Genomic DNA, 26,019 nt, shown 5'->3' with positions numbered 1-26,019 from the left:
GTAGGTGATGTTTTATTTCAGATTCATAAAAACGTGGCGTATCCAGAATACGGGTGAAGATGGGTGGCCAAGTGGATGTAGTCTGATATTTACTGGTGGAGAACAGCTAGGAGCTCCATCACATGTGTCTGTATCATCTTTAGGAGCTGGTGAAGTTGCTGATATATCTGTAGAAATGGTTTCACCTTCACAAACTGGTCTATACTCTTCAAAATGGAGGATGACCACCACTCAAGGAAATTTCTTTGGAGGTATTTTATTATTTTGAGCCAGTATTTTGGATTATTTTTTTTGTAACATTGTAGTAAGATATTTTCAAGAAGATATTATAAGGAAAGAAGTATTAAGTAAGAAGCTAGTTGGGGAGAGGTGAAGAGTGGAGATAACACTACTGTAGAGTGGGTCTGAAAAGTGTGTATGGAAGCAGAGAAAGTGGTCAGGTGCACACTGATTGGAAGTAGACAGTAATTGTTCCAATGTACAAAGGAAAAGGCAGTAAAATTGAGTACAAGAATTATTGAAGAATAAGCCTCATAAGGATGGTTGGTAATGTGTATGATAAGATTGCGATTGATCGTCTGTAAAGGTTAGAGAACTCCTCATTAGTTTAGAACAAGATGGATGTATGAAGGGAAGAGGGTTTTTAGGTAAAAGTTTTACTCTTAGACAAGTAATGGAGAATTATTAGAGAAAAAGGAGGGTCATGCAGAATTTATGAATTTAAAAGAGCCACATTGTAAACTGAAATGGAAGGCAGTGTAAGAAGTTTTGACTGAAATGGTATTCATTGGATACTTTTGAATGTGGTGAAGAGCTTTTATAATGGATGTACTGGATGTATAAGAGTATAAAATCTACTTGAAGACCTCTGTATAAGGATTATTTATGGTGAGTTCAAATATGGGGTTGAAATATATGTTTGGGGACATTAAGGCCTACAAATTGGAGGTGGAAGGATGAAGTGAAAAAGATTTTGAGTGACTTGGGCTTGAACATGCAGGAGGGTGAAATACTTGTACAGAATGGAATGAATTGCACTGGCATGGTATACTGGGGTTGGCACACTGTCAATGGACTGAACCAGGACATGCAAAACATCTGGGATAAATCATGGCAAGGTCTGTGGGGCCTGGATGTGGACTTTCACCACCTTTTCTCTCTTCACCAAACCACTCTCCCTGACTCTCACTTCACGCACCACCATAACCAAATCGCACAACATCTGTCACTCTGTCGTCAACCACATTCAACAAACCTTCAAAATACTCACTTCACTTTTCCTCATGTCATCACTACCTGTTATCACTTCCTCCTTCTTTGATGTTCCCATTTGTTCTCTTGTCTTATGCATGTTATTTACCTCCTTCCAAAACATCTTTCACCCCACCTCTCATTTGCCCTCTTTTTCAACCCTTGCACCTTCATCTTGACCTCCTGTCATTTTCTCTCATACATCTCCCAGTCGTTTGCACTCCTTCTGTGCAAGTATCATCCAAATGCTTCGCTTTTCTCTTTCACTGACAACTTTACTTCTTCATCCCACTACTCACTACCCTTTCTTATCTGCCCACCTCCCACCCTTCTCATGCCACATGCATCTCTTGCACATGCCGTCAGTGCTTCCCTAAATACATCCCATTCTTCATCCACTCCCCTCACATCATTTGCTCTCACCTTTAACCATTCTACACTCAGTCTCTCTTGGTACTTCCTTACACAAGTCTACTTTCCAAGCTCACTTAATCTCACCACTCTCTTCTCCCTGACATTCTCCCATCTTTTTTGAAAACCTCTACAAATCTTCATCTTCACCTCAACAAGATAGTGATCAGACATCCCACCCGCTGCCCCTTTCAGCCTATTAACATCCAAAAGTCTCTCTTTTTACACATGTATCAATTAACATGTAGTCTAATAATGCCCTTCTACCATCTCTCCCACTCACTTACATAAACCAGGTATTCCCAATCATCAGTCTTTTTTCAGCACACAAATCCACAAGCTCTTCACCATTTCCATTTACAACACTGAATAGCCCATTTACACCAATTATACCCTCAACTGCCACATTACTCACCTTTGCATTTAAATCACCCATCACTAATACCTGGTCTCATGCACCAGAACTGTTGACACTCACTCAGCTACTCCCAAAACGCTTGCCTTTCATGATCTTTCTTCATGACCAGGTGCATAGGCACCAGTAATCACCCATCTCTCTCCATCCACTTTCAGTTTTATCCACATCAAACTAGAATTTACTTCCTTGCATTCTGTCACACACTCCCACAACTCCTGCTTCAGGAGTAGTGCTACTCTTTTCTTCACTCTTGTCCTCTCACCAACCCCTGACTTTACTCCCAAGACTTTTCCAAACCATTTTTCCAGGTTTTTTCATCAAACTTACTACTTATCTCTCTTTTCTTCTCATCATGGTTACATCCATGCACATTCAGACACCCCAATCTGAGCCTTTGAGGTGGATGAGCACTTCTCGCTTGACACCTGTTTCCTCTTTTAGAAATTGAAATACAAGAAGGGGAGGGTTTCCAGCCCCCAGCTCCAATCCCCTTTTGTTGCCTTCTGTGACATGCGGGGAATACGTTGGAAGTATTATTTGATTATAGGCTATCTGTTGGTTAGGAGAAGTATTATGAGATATTTTCCATAATTATTTCAAGTATATAGAAGCGTTTCATTATGTCGTATTTCAGTTTTAAAACAAAAAGGTTTTTGGGCTAAAAGTTAAATTCCCTGCGATGTTTTATATTTTTCTGAGGGTAAGAGATTTGTTTGAAAACATCATTTTAGAGATTATTTTTCATGCTGAATATGAATCTAAAGTTGAAATATATATTATGGGACTTTAAGGCCTGTAAAGAAGAAATTAATAATTACTCTTGTAGAAGATTCTGTGATTTGGCTAGTATTTTTTGGGAAACCATGGAAAGGTGTGTGAGGTATGCTTGTAGATAAGGGGCTGTGGTTTTGATGTATTTCACCAAACATGAATTTTATCTAGCTGTAGGAAAATTTGTGTATTTAAGGACAGTAAACAGACATATTTCATAATGAATAAGCATTATGAGTTCACTTTAATATTATTTATCCTCAGACACAATATGGGTGATTGTACAAGTTGATTCAGGTGGTACACTGGCTTTGATGCAGCAGATGGTTAACCTGAAAGAGTTAGGCTCCCCTCCATCAGCAACGCAAAGTACTTCCACTACTGTATTTGCAAATCCTTTTGCCCCTTTGCATCTGAGTCAACAGCAAATTCAACGACAGCCTGAACAACCAAATCATCAGCAGCAGCAACATCAACAGCAACAACAACAACAAGAACAACAACAACAACAACATATGAATGGAAATTTTCAAATTCAAAATCAGCATCCACATGAAATTTCTGCGTGTTCCCCACTAACTCCTAGTTGTCAACAGGATCCTGATGGGGATATAGGAATGAGTTAGTGCAACTATGATATTTTAATATTAGAATTGGGCCCTTACTAGGTTGCTCAGTAGAGCTTTGAATTGTGTCTTGTGTTCACTTAGAACCATTGTGTGAAGCATTGTAAATGACTTGAGAAATTCTAAACATCCTAGATTGAATTATTCATGATTTGAATTTTTTCTGTCTGTAAAACAACTGATTTCTAGCCAAATCAGAAATTACTTTTTTAAATAAAAAGGTGAGTTATATCATTACAAAGGATACCTACCAAAATGTGACTTGGATGTTGCATGAATTAAGTAGGTGGTAAAGTTATTCAGTGACATTCTTTTAGGTTCTGGACACATAGGCTTGATACAAAGCTCTGTTGCTTTTATATAAGCAAAAATTCTGCTGTGATTTCACCCACTCATGCCTGAATGTTGTATGATAGAGGCAGATTGAGTGACTGAAAATACACATCATCCAACCAAATTGAGATGTTCACAACTGGAAGACAGACATGCAGGAAGGGAAAAGCTGAACATTGCCAGATGGGTTGAGTCAGCGCATGGGATGGGGTCTGCCAAGACACAGATTGTGTACCTTATTCAGTTAATTTGCCGGTTACATATGACATGAAATATCTTCAAAATAGGTTTCTTCAACTGTTAATTTTGAGTAGTAATACCATTTCTAACAGTGAATTAAATATGTGATGGAATTTTATAGAATAACTTTTGTTTACACCAAGGATTTTGGCTTTTTATGTACTGTTTAGCTTGTTCACTGTTCATTTTGATGATGAAAGTTTAGCGTCCATAACTAGTGAATCAGATTATGTACACAGGATGTATACTTTTAAGAAGTTTACAAAACTTACATATTTATGTGAGTATGGTAGGGGTGTATATCTGCAGTGTTTTCAGCATTCTTAATTTCAACTTTTGATATGTATAGAAGAAAGTAAGAGAAATTTTACTATCAATAAACTGTATTGAATTTTCAGACATCACATGCTCTTTGGAAGGTGGCATCCGTAATATGGTTTCACAATATTTTAACTTCCTCATACATAACTATAACTTCATCTTCAGTTTCTGATCTGACCCTTAGCTTCATCTTTTTATTCAGTCATCTTATTTCTTTTGACTTTTCGTCTATACCTCCATTATAATGCTTATCAGCTGTTAAATTCTCATCCTTTATTACCATATGATTTAAAATTTCATTGTCATTAGTAAATATACATTTTTATCTTGCCTAAGACTTATTCTCTTGATAATTTTTTTTTAAGTTAAGTTTTAAAATCCAAAAAGTTTATGACCTGTATGGTCACAGCTCATGTATGCAATTTCTTTGTAATTATGTGTATGTTTTCGTACTTTGCTGTATGGTTTTCAGATGATATGTGGTTGTTGTTTTGCATCACTGTTTCAAATGCTAGTTTCATATTTTAGATTTTACAAAAATAATGTTATAATGATATATTTATTTGTGAAAATTACTAATATATAATGTACCAATTACAGTTTCACTTACTCATGAAAACATTACATGTGAATACGTAAAATTCAACAAACTATTAAAGTATTGATTTATAAAGAATGTGTATACTCTTCCTTAACTTTACCATCAACTGAATTTGGGTTTGTCAGACTGTATAAAGTATAACTTTTGTGAAAAGATAGTGTTGCCACACTACGTAATATTTTTGTTTTTTTTAATGTGTACGTCTTCATAAATGCTGTTTTTCATGGAATTGATATTGTTTTAAACAGTTTGTCTCACATTGTCAGTTTACCCTATTGCAGATTATTAACATGTCATATCAACTCATTACTTTATGAGCATTATAGTAATCTATATCATATAATGTTTTTCTTTGCTGAGTCTATTATATGTTCTTGGTTTTTGGTCTTCCATATAAAAGACACTGTGGTATAAGCAGTCCATATGTCCATTTGTAAGTCCACCCATCATGTATTGCTTTTTTTCCCTGTCAGATATGGTAGGATTGATGTTGGGAAGAATATGCAGAGAGGGATCAAAGATGAGTTTGTTAGGAGTGTTCTTGGAAAAATTATGCAAAGCAAGTTCAAAGATGATATAAATATGTGTATATTTATTGAATTTATTGCATTATTGTCATGGGATAAAATGCAGTGTAAAATGATGCTCTTATTTTTCATTATATAGTTCTTGCATTGTATTACAATTCTCTTTGTGTCTTTTTCTGATATATTTTTACATCCCTCCTGTCTTATCACTTCCTAAAACCAGAAATAGAAGGAAAAAGTAGAATGAGGATACTTTCCTCTGGGGTTAAGGTCCTGATGCTTTATTACTAACGTCAATGTGCAAGTTTTAAAGAAAAAAGTATTTGCAATTGACAGCAAGCCAAGCACATACCTTTTCAGCATTCTTTACATGCATATTGGACCTATATTGTATGGCTTAGATTTTTTTTCTTTATTTAGTAGATCAACATTAAATGTTCAAAGTGAATTTGCAAATAACAGAGGTTTAAGTCTGTTGGTATACCTGGTAAGGTGTATGGGAGAGTGGTGATGATGAAGAGTTGGTCATTTGCGCAAACATTTGACTAGCTGAATGGAGAGGAGCAATATGGCTTCACAAAAGAGATATGGGGTATGTGACTTTTTTCTTTTAAAACTGAGAAGTCACAGGTAACTGAATGCCCTGATCAAGATCATCTCATTTATGCTATAAGAGAGAAACTAAAGTGGGGCTGGAAATCCTCCCCTCTCGTTTTTATTTTTCCCAAAGAAGGAACAGAGAAGGGGGCCAGGTGAGGATATTCCCTCTGGAGTTCGGTCCTCTGTTCTTGGTGCTACTTCACACTTGCAGGAAATGGCGAAAATGGATGAAATGTATATTTTTATAATACTTTGTCGCTGTCTCCCATGTTAGCGAGGTGGCGCAAGGAAACAGACAAAAGAATGGCCCACCCACCCACATACACATGTAAATACATACACACCCACACATGCACATATACATACCTGTACATTTCAGTGTATACATACATATACATATTTATTTATTATTTTATGTTATACTTTATTGCTGTCTCTTGCATTAGTGAGGTAGCTCAAAGAAACAGATGAAAGAATGGCCCAACCCACCCACATGCACATGTATATACATAAATGCCCACGCACATACTTATACATACAAATACATTTCAACATATACATACTCAGACATATACATATGTACATATTAGTACTTGCTGCCCTCATCCATTCTCGTCGCCACCCTGCCATGTATGTAATGGCACCCCCTCCCCCGTGTGCAAGCAAGGTAGCGCTAGGAAAAGGCAACAAAGGCCACATTCATTCACAGTCTTTAGCTGTCATGTGTAATGCACCGAAACCACAGCTCCCTTTCCACATCCAGGCCCCACAAAACTTTCCATGGTTTAACCCAGACGCTTCACATGCCCTGGTTCAATCCATTGACAGTATGTCGACCCCGGTATACCACATCGTTCCAATTCACTCTATTCCTTGCATACGTTTCACCCTCCTGTATTTTCAGGCCCCAATCACTCAAAATCTTTTTCACTCCATCCTTCCACCTCCAATTTGGTCTCCCACTTCTCGTTCCTTCCCTCCACCTTTGACACATATATCCTCTTGGCCAATCTTTCCTCACTCATTCTCTCCATGTGACCAAACCATTTCAATACACCCTTTTCTGCTCTGTCAACCACACTCATTTTATTACCACATGTCTCTATTACCCTGTCATTACTTAATCAAACCACCTCACACCACATATTGTCCTTAAACATCTCATTTCCAGCACATTCACCCTCCTCCACACAACCCTATCTATAGCTCATGCTTCCCAACCATATAACATTGTTGGAACCACTAAACATGTATATACACAGACATATACATATATACACATGTACATACTCATACTTGCTGCCTTCATCCATTCTTGTTGCCACCCCGCCACACATGAAATGGCACCTCCCTCCCCCCACGCACGTGTGTGAAGTAGTGCCAGGAAAAGACAACAATCACTGTTACCCGTGTCAGTGAGGTAGCCCCAGGAAACAGATGAAGAATGGCCCATCCACTCATCTACACATATGTATACATAAATGCCCACATGCACATATACATACATTTACATATCAACATATACACACATACGCAGACATTACATACATACACATGTACATATTCATACTTGCTGGCCTTTATCCATTCCTGTCACTACTCCAGCCCACAGGAAAACAGTATTGCTATTCCCTGCTTCAGTGAGGTAGCACCAGGATAACAGACAAGAAAGGAAGGCTACATTCATTCACACTCAGTCTGTAGCTGTCATGTGTAATGCACCGAAACCACAGCTCCTTATCCACATCCAGGACCCACAGACTTTTCCATGGTTTACTCCAGATGCTTCACATGGATGAAGCAAGCAAAATTGATGTAGCAGAAAATTAGTCACAACATTAACAGCCAAGACCAACCCTTCCTTCTGATGGTGACTATACTAGTAAAGCCTCTCTGCTGGAGTGGTGCCCTGTTTCTCTGGATTGCATGTTGAAACAGTAAGGATCATGGCCAGATTTCATGCAAAGGAATGCCATAATTTGATTTCATATATCATAACTAAGAAAAAACAAAAAGGATTTAGTGATACCTGGTAGACGTAGGAAACCAGTCTGATGACGATTGACAGATCCATTCAGCCAATCAAGTCAGCTTCAAGGATTAATGTTTGCTCCCATATAAGCGTAGTTGGTTAACAAAGGATCATGTAAGGAGACTGCTACTTGAGATCATTTTAATCTTCAGCCTTTATCCTATATTCATTTAGTTTTACTGTACTTTTTTACCTTGTACCAATAGTATTTACTTTATATCCCTATGAATTTGCCATTATATCATTTTCAATGTAAAGAATTTTGTTATTGATCTTTCGTGAACAGGTATATTTTTATTGTCCAAACTAGGCTACCCTGCTCTTTGTTTGCCCTCTCAAGTGAAGACAGAAGGTAGGTAATTCATTGCATAGGATGCTTCTGTTAGCAGTGTTGAGTCTGATAATGAAATTATGAGCCTTTTTAATGTTAATGATATGAGAAAAGGCAGGAGAATTTATAAGGGTATCTGAGGAGATTTAAATTTGTTGGGTAAAGAAAGAAGGAAAGGAACAAGATGTATGTGAGGGATTGAAAGGATGTAAAGGTAAAACAATGGCGGCGGCACAGGAAGCTGAATCCCCCACCCGCACACATACACACACACACACACACTCTTTGAAAAGCAGAGGGCTTAGCCCACCATTTTGTCACCTTCAGATCACTGGTTTTTGCTCCAGTGAGGGCACACACACACCACACACTTTTTAGAAGCTGCCGCCATTTTTGTAAAACCAAGTAGGGTGATGGCATTTTCCTAACACTGAGACTCAAGGGAAGATTGCTGTAAAGTATGCACATGTGAATTTTTTAATTATGTTGGTGTATTGCAAGACTCAGGGAAGGATAAATTTGTCTTCATATGTAAGTGCATTCCTGTAGTTTGTGAAGTAGAGAAAATATTCTGGGAGTAAATATACTAGTGTATAAAGATGGGCGATTATTGGTGCTTATGCACCTGGTCATGAGAGGCAAGTGTTTTTGGAGCAGCTGAGTGTGTCAACAGCTTTGATGCACAAGACCGGGTTTTAGTGATGAGTGATTTAAATGCGAAGGTGAGTAATGTGGTAATTGAGGATATAATTGGTGTACATGGGTCATTCATTGTTGTAAATAGAAATAAAGAGCCTTGTGGATTTGTGTGCTGAAAAAGACGTGATTGGGAATACCTGCTGTGAAAAGAGAGATACACACAAGTATATGTATATGAGTAAGAAAGATGGTCAAAGGGCATTATTGGATTACGTCTTAATTGATAAGCATGTAAAAGAGAGACTTTTGGATGTAAATGTGCTGAGAGGGGCACCTGGTGGGATGTCTGGTCACTATCTTGTGGAGGAGAAGGTGAAGATTTCTAGAGGTTTTCAAAAAAGACTGGTGAGAGTAAGTGAGCTTGGAACAAAGACATGTGTGTGGAAGTACCAAGAGAGATTCAGTGTAGAATGGCAAAAGGTGAGAGCAAGTGACATGAGGGGAGTGGGTGAGGAAAGGGATGTACTTAAGGAAGCAGTGATGGCTTGTGAAAGAGAAAAGAGAGGCATTTATACGATGCAAGGAAATGAGTGCAAATGACTGGGAGATGTATGAAAGAAAGTGGGAGGAAGTCAAGAGAAAGGTGCAGGGGTTGAAAAAGAGGGCAAATGAGAGTTGGAGTGAGACATTAAATTTTAGGGAGAATAAAGTGTGGCAGGGTGGCTGTGGGAATGGATGAAGGCAGTAAGTATGAATATGTGTATGTGTATACATATATGTATGTATACATTGAAATGTATAGGTATGTACATGTGCGTGTGTGTGCATTTATGTTTATACATGTGTATGTGGGTGGGTTGGTCCATTCTTTCATCTGTTTCCCTGCCCTATCTCACTAATGCGGGAGACAGCAACTAAGTATAATGATAATAATATATTTATATATGTGTGTGTGTATATGAGTGAATGGGCCATTCTTCATCTGTTTCCTGGCACTACCTCACTTGATGTGGGAAACAGCGATTAAGTATAATAAAAGATAAAGAATTTGAGAATGGAAGACAAATAATTATGTTTTTGTGTGTAACTGTGCAAGATGTGGGATGAGAAATGGCCACGGTGTTGCTGAAAGATTGGGACTGTTGTGTTAGAATAGTAACTTTTAACATTAATTTACTGAGAGAAGTATGTATCTTGCAAATACTCCATTTGAAAATAGTTAATTCATAGCTGTACATAGAAAAAAGGTGATGTAGGGAGGGAGTATAAGGTAATGATAATCTACTAGATTATAACAGAAAAAAAGGTGGTGTTGGATGTGAAGCAGAAAAAGGTAAATGTTCTGGAAATCAAAGCATTATATGGTAACAGCTAGAGGGTGATCCCAAATCTGTAGGAGAATGAAAAACTCGAAAAGGAGGATAGCAGTGGAAAGTCTAGGTGAACTGGCATTGAGGGAGTATCAGTGAAAGGAAAATTGAGATATAAATGGTAATGAAGCTTAACAGGGATGATAAGGCTGTGGTGCTGCTGCTTCAAGAAGAGTATAAAGAATGTAGTTGAGGGTGTTCGTGGCAAGACAATGAATATGGAAGGAGAGGTACTCTGTTAGAATAGCATACTTTAGAGAAAAGAGAAATTGGTAATGAAAGATGGAAAGATATGCAGGAAAAAGTTTTTTAAACTAAATCAAGTGAAGTGAAAATTTAATGTAAGGATAAAGAGCAGTACTGTTATCTAAATCCCCCGTCTCTAACCCATGCTGGAGATTATTGTTTAGTACACTTTTCTCTGCACACACTTTGCTAAAATTCCATGTCTCCACTTAAATTTGTGTAACCATCCTTGCAAATATTCAATCATGGTTTAACTGTAGTTCTCTACGAAAAAGTTTGGCCTGCTCGAAAAGCATCTCCCCAAAAAATGGTTACACGTTCCTTACGTCAGGGCTAAAACTAACTTTACAAATGCACTAATTCTGTACTTCTGCACCTTTTAAAGTTTTGCAAAACTAAACTCCTCTGGATTTCATTTTCAGCAAAAGACTGAATATAAGAAATTAACAGGACTGTTAATTAGCTCGGCTGCAGTGTGAACAGATTTTGGCGCCTTATTGCTACCAGCACGCTGTCCAGGTGTCAGATCCACAAACTAATGGTAGCAGATTCAAAACGTGCTGGGCCATGGATTTTGCTGGAATAAGGAGGTACAACCTGTTGTAGGAAAGGAGAGGTCAGTTGCAGGAGGTTGAGAAATCAGAGATAATCTTGGGAATGGAGCCTCGATGCTGGTGATGGTGTGCGCCAGAGATGAAGCACCACAAGGAAACCTACCAGGCAGATAAAATAAGATAAGTCATATCCGGGATTTAGTGGGAGTTCTTGTTGGGGTTCTTTGAGTGGTAAAAGTGAAGGGCACATAAACACGTTGAACAACAATGCTTTATTGGTTAGGCTCCTTAAAGTGAAATAGCGCAGGGACAAGGAGCTACTGGAATAGCAGAATTATGATGAAGAAAAGGTAAGGTAGAATGAGAAGTACGAGATGGGCTTGGCAGGGGTCATGTGAGGATGTAAGGATGCCAGATGAAGCAGGAGCACGTAGGAAAAGTGCGTGGTGCCGAATCTACATGAAGCTCCTGTAGGAGGTGGGTGTGGCATGTATCCTAAAGTGTGCGGAGGCTGCCGGTTTGTGCTTGGGTTGCAGGAGTGCCACGGGCGTGAGTGTAGTTCCCTTGTTAGTTTCTGCATGTGATGGGCAGAGGCGATGTCCCACGCAAGTCCTACTGAAGATGGACGTCGGAAATAAGGTACTACAATGAAACTTGTCTGAAAAATGAAACAGGAGTTATGTTGGGACATCTACTGACGGAGAAGACGACGCGCCAAGGGCAGCTTCAGTCTGGAGTCACATCAAGACTTCAGGTACTGAAGTGGTGCACTTGCCTAGTGGTGAGTCAACTGCTTGACTGCCTTCCTAAGGTGATAACCGGCGAGGTCAGGTCTGGGAGGGGTAGCTGATCCCCAAGGGAACTAGAAACGTTGAAGGCGAACATTGCAAACTTCTGACCTCTTTCTCCAAGCTGTTGGACCGAGGTTAAGTCCGTAACAGCGGCGTCTCGCATGGAAATAGTTCATTTATATTTCCATTGGTAGCTTCTGATCTGCCACCGCTGAACATCCGGGGATTATTGTCAAGTGATGTCACACGCTTTCGCCTGCCACCCAGTCAAGGCGTCGCCAGTGACACTGGGTGGAGCGACAGGGACTTCCACCAACGGCTTGAATCTGGTGTCACACGTTCGAGACTTTTGGTACTGGAGTGGTACACTTGTCCAGAGTGAGTTACGTCCTTGCCTGCCATTCTGCCGTGATGCGCCGGGTACATTAGGCAGAAAGGTTATATGAAGGGGAGTTGAGACATCGCAGTCGAATTTCGCAAGCCCTGATGGTAAGTCCGTAAGAGCGGTGCTTCACGTGTAACTTTAGTCTGGTTATCTATTTAGTCGAATAACAACAACCACAGTTTTTGACCCGCCACTGCAGAACATCGAGTATGGGTGTCATGGAGTGATATTGTAGGTACAACCGAAGGTTAGGCCACCGAGCTCATTTCTCTTACAATTGATAGGTCAGGTTAGGTCGCACACCGTGGCTTGCCATCAAGTCATGCGCAGTCATTAAGGTGACACTTACCAGAGCTACTACAGTGGGTCGCTACCTACAGCTGCTTCAGCCATCCTTTAATTGGTTGACGTAGTGACCCTATGTAGATGAGGAGGGAATCTTCGTATATAGCTATAAGCAAATTATTAGAGTGAAAAGCCCTGGGAATGGAAGTGATAGTCGCAAATATGTTGAAGTGGAGGTTATTTGGTGGCGGAATTAAGACAGAGAACATGTTGCTCATGAAACATTAATGAGTCTGCCACACAAAAGGGCAGGAAGTGGATCAGGGATCACGTGTATAGTGCAATGGCTTAGTGGTAAGAACGACTGTAAAATCTGTAGAGGAATCATACCAAGAAACATATATGGATGAATTGTCAATAAGTGAACAAGAGAATAGAGTGCAGATGTGAAAGATAGGGTTCGGATGAGGTAGTGGGAGTGATCTAATCTAAGCCACATGATAAAGTGGACCAGAATCCATTGTAGATGGTGCTGAAAATTTAGTGTGGAAGGAAAGTTGCAAGACACAACCTATTAATCGTTCAATGGAAATAGTAAAGTATGTATGAAAGATGATGATAGGCTGAGTGGGAGTTTTGAGGTTGGTGTGGAAGTGAAACAGGGTTGTGTGTATCGTTTGGCTTTTCACTATATATATATATATATATATATATATATATATATATATATATATATATATATATATATATATATAATAAGGAAAGTACGAAGTGTTAAACTTTCCAGTGTCATATATAATAAATCGAAAAAGTTGGCTGAAGTACACTGTTGGTATAGCAGAATAACGGATGGAGAAGGTTAAAGAATTTGTGTATATAGGTCAGCTGATGTCCAATAGCATAACATGAAATAACGGAGAGAGATGTAAAGTCAAATGATTTAATCCTTGGAAAGAATTATGAAAATGTGTCTACGACTGTGAGAAAATGAATGAAGGCGAGCACGTAAAGGTGTGAAGTATGGGCGAGGAAGACAGCATACAGGTCTAGGGTTCAGACTGCTGGAATGAGATATTTGGGGGATGACTGAGCCATCAGTAAAAGGGATGAAGTTAATGATATGAGATCGAAGAACGACATTGGGTGTGGTATCACAAAAGGAATCGAGGAAAATACCTTGCATCATTTGGTCATGTGGAGAGAATGAAAGACTGATGAAGAAAACATGTTTGACCGAACAATGAAGGAGAGTGAGGGTAATTTAGTCGGCATTCTGGGAGGGAAAAGTGGGGGATATGCTGGGGAGAGGACCCAGAAAAGTTTGAGGGGGTTGGGGCAAGCAAGGGGAAAGTATTTGCACACGTCAACCTGGGGGCTTTTCTTAGATGGACATCTCCCCATGGAGAAATATTTTGCCAGTTACGAGGCTATTTGTTTATTCAACAAAGATTGTCGCACATTTAGTGCTGCCCGCAGTCGAAAAATAGACTGGCAAGTAGATAGATAGATGTAGGTGAACAAATAGATATATGATAAACTAGAATTGATGTTGATAATACAATAAACGTAGGTGCGCCTAGATGATCAAAAGGTTAGAGATGCATATTCTTAGATAGGAATGATAGAAAGTTATAGGTTCCCCATTAACATTTTCCATTTTCTACGGCACTTCCCTCCAGTTTTCTATGTAGCATCACAACAATGTTTTGTTCCCCAAGCAATGGCAGCTGATCCGTCAGCTGTCGCGTACACTTGATCATGAACAACCTGTTCCTCCTGGCATTTTACGCTCATGTAGTTGGTAAGACACGTATACCATACATATTACATTTGGGGTGTAGGCAAAATGATAGAAGGTGACCGATTCATTTCCATGTGACAGAAAAATTATGCGAAATCAAAGACAAAAGTCGGATTGTATTGTTTCATTTCACATATATAGTTTGTCAAAAAAAAAATACCGAGTGTCATTTGGTTGATTGATGAAATTATGGTAAACGTGAGAGACATTTGATATTCGAAGTGGTTATTGCTCCGGAAAGCGCGATCGGGAATTTGTCATATACGTTCAAGTTTATGTCACATGCATTTTGTTAGCTTGACCACAAGTCGCATTGTATAATTCTTACCATTTAAGCTCTCAGTAGTCGATATCTTAAATTGGGTAGTTTCAGTAAGTAAGATTAGAATTACCCCTTCGGACATTCACCTGTTTGGAAGTTATTATGTCTTACGATGGTTTTCTATGTGTTTTATACGATTCCGAACTTTATTTCATTTGAAAATCACTACATTTTGTGATAATTCCCCCTTAATCCAACAATAATGGGGTACCTCCCAGTGGGAAGTGGTGTTTCGGGTGGAGGAAATTGCAAGAGTCATGATTTACCACAGGAATGGAGGTGAGAATCGTTCCAGATATCAAAACAGTCGAATAGAAAAAAACAGTAGCAAACTCAAACCTTACCTAGCCAAACAAACCTAAGCTGGATGTCCAAAACTTTAGTAATATCTTAATTGCCAGGATTTTCTGGAGAAGTTAAGTTCTTCAACCCTGGGAGCTGTCTGGTAGCCCTGCATTGGAATACCATATTTTTTTTAAAGGACTTTCGTATTTTAAGGGCACAACTCTGCACTTGCAAAATTTAAGTGAGAACTCGCCATAGATATTTCAAGGGCATGAAGGTATTTTCATCGAGGAATTAAATGTCCTTGTGATTATGGCCATCATTGATTTAGCATTTTTGCTAGACTATAATCTTCAAACTCCAACTTGTGCATGATAATTGGCATATCTGTTTCCGATGACATCATATGCACTTCATTCCGGTGAATTTCATTTCACAGAGACTTCTCTTCTCCTCTACTATATATGTGTACACATTTTTCAGGGTGGAGCTTTAAGAGTCACTTATTTCATGAGATCCCCTGCAGCATCTTGGCTAGATATAGAATTGGAATTTTTTTGTATCAGGAAAAAGATATATGCAAGTAACAACTTACTTTACGAGATTGTTTATAAATAACAAAGAGAAGCGTTCCCAGAAGTGAACCGTGCAGGATACCAGATGTTATTTCATGCCACTTGTATTTTGCCACGTTCATTCTCACTTGATGCTGTCTTCCAGATAGGAATGCTGTTACCCATCTGAACATGTGATCTTTCATTCCATATGCTCATAGTTTAGGGAGAGCCTTTGATATGGTACCTTTTCAAATGCTTATATGAAAGTTTTGGTAGATGCAGTTTATGGATGCACCCTTATTGAGAGCTTCAACCCATGCATCCAGGAACTTTAGAAGCAGTAGGATAGTAGATCTCCCATTCCAGATAGGAGCCTAAATTGCTTTTTGGAGAAGAGATCATTTGTCTTCATGTACTTGTTAATATGTTCTATGAAGATCTTATGAAATTTACAAACCATGAAGGTATGCAACAGATCAGACACTCTGTGTGATAGTTGCCAACTTAACTTTAGTCATCTTTCTTGCATATCTTGCATTCAATAGCTTTTTTTCCAATTTTCTGGTAATTTCCTTCTCTTCACTGGTTGTTCAAACAATGCTGCTTATGGATCATTGATGGAAATTTTGCATCAAGTTGTTCATACTTGCTTCATGCTTAAAGATTAGAGTTCTGGACATGTAACTGGGCTTCTGATTGCATGTACAGGTAACCAGTAACATGTTCAACCAAAGTATCTGAGTTGCTTAAAATTTACCCCACTGCAGAGTTTCATCCCAAATGTCTCCAAAACACAGCTCCTAAAGTCTTGGAAGCATATCATGCAGGCTTAGAACTGTGGTTACACTCCATTCTACTTTTCCAGACATCTCCACCAGCATTACCATTATTCCTACAGGTTCTTAATTACCAGTCATCTCATCAAGAGTGTGATGATAGCAGGTATGAGGGAAACCCTTCTCACCAGCTTGACCTCATCATTCCCTGTGATCCATGTTTAACAGCCCACAGTAATAGTACTTGAACACTCATCAGCTCTTCCACAGAGGGTGTTCTTATAGCACTTTATGACCACAGCTTTTGCATGCCATCTTGAAAGACAACACTACAAAGATTTACTCATAAGCAGGATTCATTTGTAATCTAAGTTGTGTACCATGTAAATTTTTGAATAAATGTGGGTGAAATTAGACTATACTAAGTTTCATGCAAGGAGTGGGATTGACAGGACCAGGATAAGGGTAGATACAGCTGTTGTAAAAATACTGACCTTTTTCCATGGCAGTAACATTCTGTTAAAGTTGAAACAGTGCACACATCATCATGGAAGTTAGGCAGTTAGGTTTCTGCTAGTAGTTAGTGTTTGTAGTGCTGTGGCTAGTGTATGGGTTGACTTACTTTTTGAGAAAAATCCCTTGGAGTGATCAAGGCATTCATGAAGAATGGGTGCTGCTAGCCTTGAATGGATGGACACAGCATTAATCTTACCTCATGCCAGAATCTCCTTTAATCTAGGGTCTCTTGGTGATTGCTTGGGATTACATATAACCTTGGAAGGGGGCCTTATTTTTGCAGCTGCTGCCACAGTTCCCATGACTGTGTCAGTTCTTTCCCCCGTTATTAGTATTGCTGGCCTTAAGTGGAGCTAGCTAAGGTCTATGTTGGCCTGCTTGCTGTGCCTTATCAGCACAGTGGTTTTCTGATGCTTCAAGTAATTCAGTTTTTGGAATGTTTGGCACATGCTGTTTTGTGTTTGAAATGGCAGGCACTGTTCTAGCTGTATACTTGCAGGCAGCTTGTGGTTGATGTGCCATTTTTTTGCCTCCAGCTGTGTGGTAACCATTTAAGTGTGATTTTGTTTGTAATAGGTTGCAGCACAAGTGAGTGAGGTTTGGTAGTGCCAGGTTGGGCAGCTAACCAACATGCACCACAAACCAAAAACACAGACTGTGTGATGTCGATGTCCATGATGGCATTATGGAAGATAGTCCTTGTGCCAGAAGTATTCATGGCAATGTTTTTTCTTAAGACCTTGCGTTATGCTGTTATGTTTTGGCTACCTTTTTACTTCATGCATTCCCATAATTACTCCCAAGTCAGTGCTGGCTTGGCATCCACTGCTTTTGAAGTAGGTGGTGCTGTGGGAGTGCATGTGTTGGTATTGGTGTAGATCGGTGGATGGGAGGTAGGGCCATACCAACCAGTGCTTTATCTGTGGCTGGATCAGTGTCAGCTCTGTTGGCTTTTGTGGTCACAGCCTCTTAGAGCCCAATTTTTCATGTTGTCTTCCTTGTGCTTGCTAGTGCTTTGAATTGTGGCCCAGATGCTCTGCTCTGTCGCCCTGTATCTGCAGATATTGGTGAGCAGGAGGAGGGAGCAGCATCAGCAGTAACGGATAGTGAATGGTATGGGGTCATTAGGAACTTTACTGTTTTGAAGTCTTGGCCACTTTTTGCTAACGTTGTTCTCCCTCACATTGAAAGTCAAGTCAAACTGACTTTTGTGGACACATTACCAGGAAATCCATGATCTTATTGTCTTCTCTTAGTTGTTAGGATGGTCACTAGGGATACACCTCGTGATCCATCTGTCATGCTTTGGGGCCAAGGTTGCTTTCCATGTTAATGTTGTTCACTCACATTGAAGGTTGAGTCAGGGTGTACTTTTATGAAGCTTGTAATGATATCCACAATGTGAAAGTCTTTTCCTATAGTTATTTATCACTATAAGTCACATGTTATTTGACCTCACCAAGTGTTGTGTATACACCTGCCATGATACTGTAAAATACATATTAATTTTTTTTGAGTAAATATATGATTCATTTGATTATTGAAGTATGTCTGAGAACCAGGTATACGTTGATAAGAGTGTTAGTTACTGTTAAATCAGTGATGATATTGATTCAATTGGTTGAGCTCAGCATGGTCATATGAAAATGTAGTTTTCAGTTTTGTTAGGACTGTCTCTTGATGTAAAATGTGTAGACTTGATAATTGTTAGTAGCATAGGAAATATTATATATAGTGATGCTAATATTTAAGCTATATAATAAGTGTCTGTAGAAAAATTATTGGTATTCTGTATTGTATTTATTGTGGGGCTTAACGGCAAAAGAAATCAGAATAAAAAAATCAAGACATCCATCCTAGGGATTATGCTGTCATTTTCTGTTGTGAAGATGTTGCTGAAAAAAATCAGCTACTGCATGCTTTTTTGGTAGGTAGTAGTTGGTAGGCAGCCAACGACCAGGGAGGTATATTACAAGGACAACCAGCGTGGGTATCGAGAGGGTTAGTGACAACCGTGAAGTGAGCCATCACTTCAGTGGTTGTTAAGTTGCTGTCTTTTCTTTCTGCCTCACAGACACATGGACTACTTGCATTCTGTCCACAAACATATGATCGCTCTTTGTCACACATAACTCATGACTACAGTTAACTCACACAACTCATTCTTTGTAACTCCACTTTACTCACACAGCTTATTCTGTGTAACTAGATTTTCCTATGGTGAGTACTATGCTCTAGCCCTGCCTTTTAACAAAAGGGTATGAGCAGTAGATAGAAGTAGTAGGTAGGAATATTTAGGCAGAATCATCAGGTAGAAGTAGTCATTAGGAACATTAGTTAGGAGCTTATGCAAACATTGCACTAGAAGTGTCCTCTGCCAGTGGCTTGTAAAGGTGAGGGACTAAAGGCTAAGAAGTGGCACTGCAGTTCTCTAGTTATGGAGACTCTGTTGCTGTGGCCACCCCTTGAGGGAGTTCCAGGAGGGACCAGGCATCTTAGATGTAGATAGATGGATATATAGTATATGCTTTTTGTTCATGTGTATCTTATTTTACAGAGTTTAGGTTCAGTGGGTTTACAGAAACTCCAGTTTTGGGTTTTGTCTTGGATTAGGTTCATTTTAGTTTTCTTGAACAGGTCCTAAATGCTCAGGCCACAATACCCAAAAACTCTTTCACTCCACCCTTCCATTTTCCCAGAATGTCTATGGTTGCAGAAACAGTATTATTCATGAAGCAAGATGTGCCTTTTGGCAAAATATCATCATAGGTACTTGTAGGTACTCCCCTTAACTTCCTCCAAGCTACAGTATGAATTCTGCTGAACTGCAAAATGTAAATGAGGAGAAAGACTTGGGCGTGATAAGCTCTGGTGACCTAAAATCAAATAATCAGTGCACAGTAGCAATGAAGAGAGTGAAAAACATTTTTGGATTCAAAGATGAGGCCTTTGAATGTTAAGTCCGGGGAAATCGTCCTCGCTCTTTACAAGTCATTGGTTCATCTCAGTCTCAAATATTGTGTTCATATTTGATCACTCCCTAAAAAGACATAGACAGAATGGAGAGACTGCAACATCGAGCTACCAAGGTGATTCCTAGGCTGATAAACAAATCAAACGAAATGAATCTATTGAGCTTAGAAAAGATAAGGGAAGGAGTTGATGTAATGCAAGTAGTCAAAATGATTGAAGGTTAAGATAATCTGGATCTGTCAAGTTACTTGAGACTTAACTCATTTGATTTCACTTGCTGTAATGGATACAAACTCATGGGCAAATGTTTTACCTTGAATGAGGTGAAGTTAACATATGGAACAATTTGTCAATTAGAGTGGTTAAGAGCAGAACTATAGATATGTTTAAGAATAGGTATGCTAACTTTTTTGCTTCAAGTCCATGACTTTCATTATTTGTGCCTCCTTACCCACATTAACAGTTTGCAGGTTATTCTCTTTGGATTATCTGTAAACTCTCTGACTTTTACTACACTGTAAGTTTCTGATATCTTCCGCTGTTTCAGCCTCAAAAGGATTAAATGATCTGTTGCTGTTTGAATTCCTTTTTATTCCTTTGTATTTCCTTTAACTTGACTACACAGATCACATATGAATTTTTTGTTTCAGCATGGTTGCAGTCAACCCATGTTTGGAGTTTCTGATATCTTTCACTATTTCAGCCTCAAAAGGATCAAATGATCTGTTGCTGTTTGAATTCCTTTTTATTCCTTTGTATTCCCTTTAACTTTACTACACAGATCACTTATGAATTTTTTGTTTCAACATGGTTGCAATCACCCCATGTTTGGAGTAAATTTCATTTCCTGAATGTTTTTCTTCACTACAAGCTTGTAGTGTGAGCCTGGTGCCAGAGGTGAGCCAAGAGGGGCTCCTGCAACCATACACCACCTATGCGGATGTTACCCTCTTCCATTTTCACATTCCCGATGAAGTGACGAGGGTGACTTGGGAGTTTGCTGCCTTCATGGATGACCCAGGATGTCCTGTTCGAGAGGTTAATGTGTAAGTAGAACTAACCATGTTATTTTTGTATTAACTTGATATTAGGATTTCAGATTTAAATACATCAATGGTGAAAGGATAGAAAAGAGATTCAGCACCATATTGACATCACTAAAGTTGTATCATCAATATTATGTTTTACTGGACCATAAGATGAATGATATGAAGATTAGAAGGGCAATCAGATTGGAAACATGACAAGGCTCAAGGATTAGATTGATACAACTTTGTAAGAGTTTAAAGTAAAGCCATGTACTTGAAGTGCCAAAGAAAGGGATAAGTGGAAAATTCTGTGCCTCAAGTGTGGTGAAGGGTTGTTGGAGAGAACCCACTTTTAGAATTAATATAATATGGGAGTGATTACCATGGATTACTAATCTCTTGAAATTTAATCTAAATGTTGGTGGACTGGTGATGATATCTTTTAGATTTGCAATTAGATATATATAAGTGAGTCTGATATTGTTCTGATAACCTTTCAGACATGTTCAACATGGGAGCTATCCAGTTGTGAGCAACAATAATGCAACTCTTCGAGATTACATGTACACTCATCGATCAGCTGTACACAAGGTATTTGAACCCTTTTACTCTCTTTTAGAATTAGGAAGATTTGTAATCTTTCCCTGGAAAGGGAAATCTTTAGTATATATTTTTTGATAGGTCAATATTTTCATATTTCATATTGTTGATTTTTTAACCGAGTCCTCTTGCTTGCCTTCACTTTTCTTGCACAGTACTTCTTTCATGAGGTATCAGGCTGCTTTAAGTGGTGAAGGGGAACAAGTGACTAATTTTGCAGCACTCATTCTTCATGCATACAGAAAAATAATTTTGATATCTTCATTGGATGCAAGTAAAATTGCTAAAACTTTGTATGAAAACAGCATTATAAGGCATATTATTCTTACTGAATATAAATCTGTTGTTAAAGTATCATTTGGTAGTCTCTATGACCTATAGTTAATATGTTAAATGAAGAAAATTACATAGCATTACCTTATCCTTTGCATCGTATTTACCATGTATCTATAGGTAACTGAGAGCAATATGATATATTTCCCTTGATTTTTTCTCGAAACAAAAAGTTTTTTGAACTGAAAAGTAGAACTTCTTCAAACCCACATTATAAGTAATGTTTTTCAAATTGAAGACAAATCTGGGATTAGAATATTTTTTGTCGTATTTATGACTTAGAATTAAGGTGTTTAATTAAGAAAGTTTTATATGATTATCCGATTATTTCCATTGTACTTCCTGGGTATCTATGGGTAACTGAGAGCATTATGATAAATTTTCCATAATTGTTTCAAGTATAGAAGTGCTTGAATATATTATGTTTTCATTTTGAAACAAAAAGTTTTTGAGTTGAAAAATTCCCTGAGCTATTACCTGCAATTTTTAGTATTTTCTCAGAAAAATAGATATCCTTGAAAACCGTATTATAAGGAATATTTTTCGTACTGAATACAAATCAGTGGTTACTATATTGTTTGGTAGTCTCTATGATGTATAATTAAGTTCTTAAATGGCAAAAATTATATAACTATCTTATCCTTTGCATCGTATATACTGGATATCTGTAGGTAAGTGAGAGCGTGACAATATATTTTCCTTGATTCTCTCCAGTATAAAGTGTTTCAGTATGGTATGTTTCAATTTTGAAACAAAAAGATTTTTGAGCTGAAGAATAACCTGAACTATTTACCTTCAATTTTTGGTATTTTTTCAGAAAAATAATTTCTTCAAAATCACATTATAAGTAATGTTTTTCATGCTAAACACAAATCTGGGGTTAGAATATTTTTTATCGTATATATCACATAGAATATAGGTGTTAAATTGAAAATTTTTTGTAGGATGATCTGATCATTTGCATAGTATTTCTGGGTATCTATGGGTAACTAAGAGAATTGTGATATATTTTCCGTAATTGTTTCAAGTATAGAAGTCCTTGAATATATTATGTTTTCATTTTGAAATGACGCTGAAAAATACCCTGAGCTATTACCTGCGAGTTTTAGTATTTTTTCGTAGAAAAATAGATTTTCAAGAAAACTGCCTTATAAGGAATCTTTTCATACTGAATACAAATCTGGGGTCAAAATATCGTTTGGTAGTCTCTATGACCTATAATTAAGATGTTAATTGAAGAAAATTTTATAGCATTACCTTATCCTTTGCATCGTATTTACTGGGTATGCATAGGTAACTGAGAGCATTACAATATATATTCCATGATTGTTTCAAGTATAGAAGTGTTTCAGTAAGTTATGTTTCAATTTTGAAAGAAAAACTTTTTTGTACTAAAAAAATATGCTGAACTATTACCTTTTATTTTTGTTATTTTTTAAAGAAAAATAAATTTCTTTAAAACCACATTATAAGGACTGTTTTTCATGGTGAACACAAAATGGGTTTAGAATGTTTTTCGTTGTATATAAGACGTAGAATTAATGTGTTAAATTGAAATTTTTTTGTAGTATTATCTGATCAGTTGCATAGTATTTTCTGGTTATCTTTGGGTAACTGAGAGCATTATATTTTCCTTAATTGTTTCAAGTATAGAAGTTCTTGAATATATTATGTTTTAATTTTGAAACAAAAAGTTTTTTGAGCTGAAAAATACCCTATTACCTGCGATTTTTAGTATTTTTCTCAGAAAAATAGATTTCCTTGAAAACTACATTGTAAGGAATGTTTTTCATACTGAATACAAATCTGGGATCAGAATATCGTTTGGTAGTCTCTATGACCTATAATTAAGATGTTAAATGAAGAAATTTTTATAGCATTACCTTATCCTTTGCGTCATATTTACTGGGTATCTGTAGGTAACTGAGAGTGTTATGATTTTTCCATGATTGTTTGAAGGATAGAAATGTTTCGGTATGTTATGTTTCAATTTTGAAAGAAAATGTTTTTTAATTGAAAAAATATGCTGAACTATTACCTTTAATTTTTGGTATTTTTTTAAAGAAAAATAAATTTCATCAAAACCACATTATAAGGAATATTTTACATGCTGAACACATATATGGGGTTAGAATATTTTTCGTATATATGGGAAGTGAGTCAGTTGTTGTTCGCTGATGATACAGTGCTGGTGGCTGATTCATGTGAGAAACTGCAGAAGCTGGTGACTGAGTTTGGTAAAGTGTGTGAAAGAAGAAAGTTTAGAGTAAATGTGAATAAGAGCAAGGTTATTAGGTACAGTAGGGTTGAGGGTCAAGTCAATTGGGAGGTGAGTTTGAATGGAGAAAAACTGGAGGAAGTGAAGTGTTTTAGATATCTGGGAGTGGATCTGGCAGCGGATGGAACCATGGAAGCGGAAGTGGATCATAGGATGGGGGAGGGGGCGAAAATTCTGGGAGCCTTGAAGAATGTGTGGAAGTCGAGAACATTATCTCGGAAAGCAAAAATGGGTATGTTTGAAGGAATAGTGGTTCCAACAATGTTGTATGGTTGTGAGGCATGGGCTATGGATAGAGTTGTGCGCAGGAGGATGGATGTGCTGGAAATGAGATGTTTGAGGACAATGTGTGGTGTGAGGTGGTTTGATTGAGTAAGTAACGTAAGGGTAAGAGAGATGTGTGGAAATAAAAAGAGCATGGTTGAGAGAGCAGAAGAGGGTGTTTTGAAATGGTTTGGGCACATGGAGAGAATGAGTGAGGAAAGATTGACCAAGAGGATATATGTGTCGGAGGTGGAGGGAACGAGGAGAAGAGGGAGACCAAATTGGAGGTGGAAAGATGGAGTGAAAAAGATTTTGTGTGATCGGGGCCTGAACATGCAGGAGGGTGAAAGGAGGGCAAGGAATAGAGTGAATTGGAGCGATGTGGTATACCGGGGTTGACGTGCTGTCGGTGGATGGAATCAAGGCATGTGAAGCGTCTGGGGTAAACCATGGAAAGCTGTGTAGGTATGTGTATTTGCGTGTGTGGACGTATGTATATACATGTGTATGGGGGTGGGTTGGGCCATTTCTTTCGTCTGTTTCCTTGCGCTACCTCGCAAACGCAGGAGACAGCGACAAAGAAAAAAAAAAAAAATGTCCTACAATTAGTGTTAGATTGAAAATTTTTGTAGGATTATCTGATCATTTGCATATTTTGTACTGGGTATCTGAGGGTAACTGAGAGCATTATGATATTCTTTCTTTTTTTCTTTCAAACTATTCGCCATTTCCCGCATTAGCGAGGTAGCGTTAAGAACAGAGGACTGGGCCTTGAGGGAATACCCTCACCTGGCCGAATTCTCTGTTCCTTCTTTTGGAAAAAAAAAAAAAAAAAAAAAAAAAAAAAAAAAAAAAATTGTTGAGCTTAAAGATACCCTGAGTTATTACCTGTGATTTTTAGTATTTTTCTTAAAAAAGATTTGCTTGAAAACTCTATTATAAGGAATATTTTTCATACTGAATACAAATCTGGGGTTAAAATATCATTTGGCATTCTCTGTGACCTATGTTTAAGCTGTCAAATGAAGAAAATTATATATCATTATATATCCTTTGCATTGTGTTTACCTGGTTTCTATAGGTAACTGAGAGCATTATATATTTTCATTGATTTTTTTAATTATAGAAGTGTTTCAGTATGTTATGTTTTTTTTTTTTTTTTTTGTCGCTGTCTCCCGCGTTTGCGAGGTAGCGCAAGGAAACAGACGAAGGAAATGGCCCAACCCACCCCCATACACATGTATATACATACGTCCACACACGCAAATATACATACCTACACAGCTTTCCATAGTTTACCCCAGACGCTTCACATGCCTTGATTCAATCCACTGACAGCACGTCAACCCCGGTATACCACATCGCTCCAATTCACTCTATTCCTTGCCCTCCTTTCACCCTCCTGCATGTTCAGGCCCCTGATCACACAAAATCTTTTTCACTCCATCTTTCCACCTCCAATTTGGTCTCCCTCTTCTCCTCGTTCCCTCCACCTCCGACACATATATCCTCTTGGTCAATCTTTCCTCACTCATTCTCTCCATGTGCCCAAAC

The 26,019-nt window shown here is 38.1% G+C and overlaps 2 protein-coding genes and 1 pseudogene across 4 annotated transcripts in view; all 3 read left to right on the top strand.

Annotated features, from left to right (window-relative positions):
* LOC139750185 (protein ILRUN-like) overlaps positions 1 to 5,672 on the top strand; it is a 37,600-nt gene extending 31,928 nt beyond the window's left edge. Inside the window, exons 3-4 of the mRNA XM_071664590.1 lie at positions 22 to 251; positions 3,116 to 5,672. Of these exons, the coding sequence (XP_071520691.1) occupies positions 22 to 251; positions 3,116 to 3,477 (592 nt within the window). The 3' untranslated portion in view covers positions 3,478 to 5,672. The remainder of the gene's footprint in view (positions 1 to 21; positions 252 to 3,115) is intronic.
* An 8,748-nt stretch (positions 5,673 to 14,420) lies between these two features.
* Positions 14,421 to 26,019, top strand: part of LOC139750183 (transmembrane protein 8B-like) — a 90,717-nt gene continuing 79,118 nt past the window's right edge. For all 3 annotated transcript variants that reach the window (XM_071664586.1, XM_071664587.1, XM_071664588.1), the window contains exons 1-3: positions 14,421 to 14,533; positions 20,834 to 21,008; positions 21,491 to 21,581. In XM_071664586.1, the coding sequence (XP_071520687.1) occupies positions 14,491 to 14,533; positions 20,834 to 21,008; positions 21,491 to 21,581 (309 nt within the window). In that variant the 5' untranslated portion in view covers positions 14,421 to 14,490. The remainder of the gene's footprint in view (positions 14,534 to 20,833; positions 21,009 to 21,490; positions 21,582 to 26,019) is intronic.
* Positions 16,156 to 18,792, top strand: LOC139750142 (uncharacterized; annotated as a pseudogene).

The sequence above is a fragment of the Panulirus ornatus genome, chromosome 9 (genome assembly GCF_036320965.1).
Source record: "Panulirus ornatus isolate Po-2019 chromosome 9, ASM3632096v1, whole genome shotgun sequence".
NCBI lineage: Eukaryota > Metazoa > Arthropoda > Malacostraca > Decapoda > Palinuridae > Panulirus > Panulirus ornatus.
Note: the sequence above shows the minus strand (reverse complement) of the source record. Positions and strands in the feature narration are given on the sequence as shown.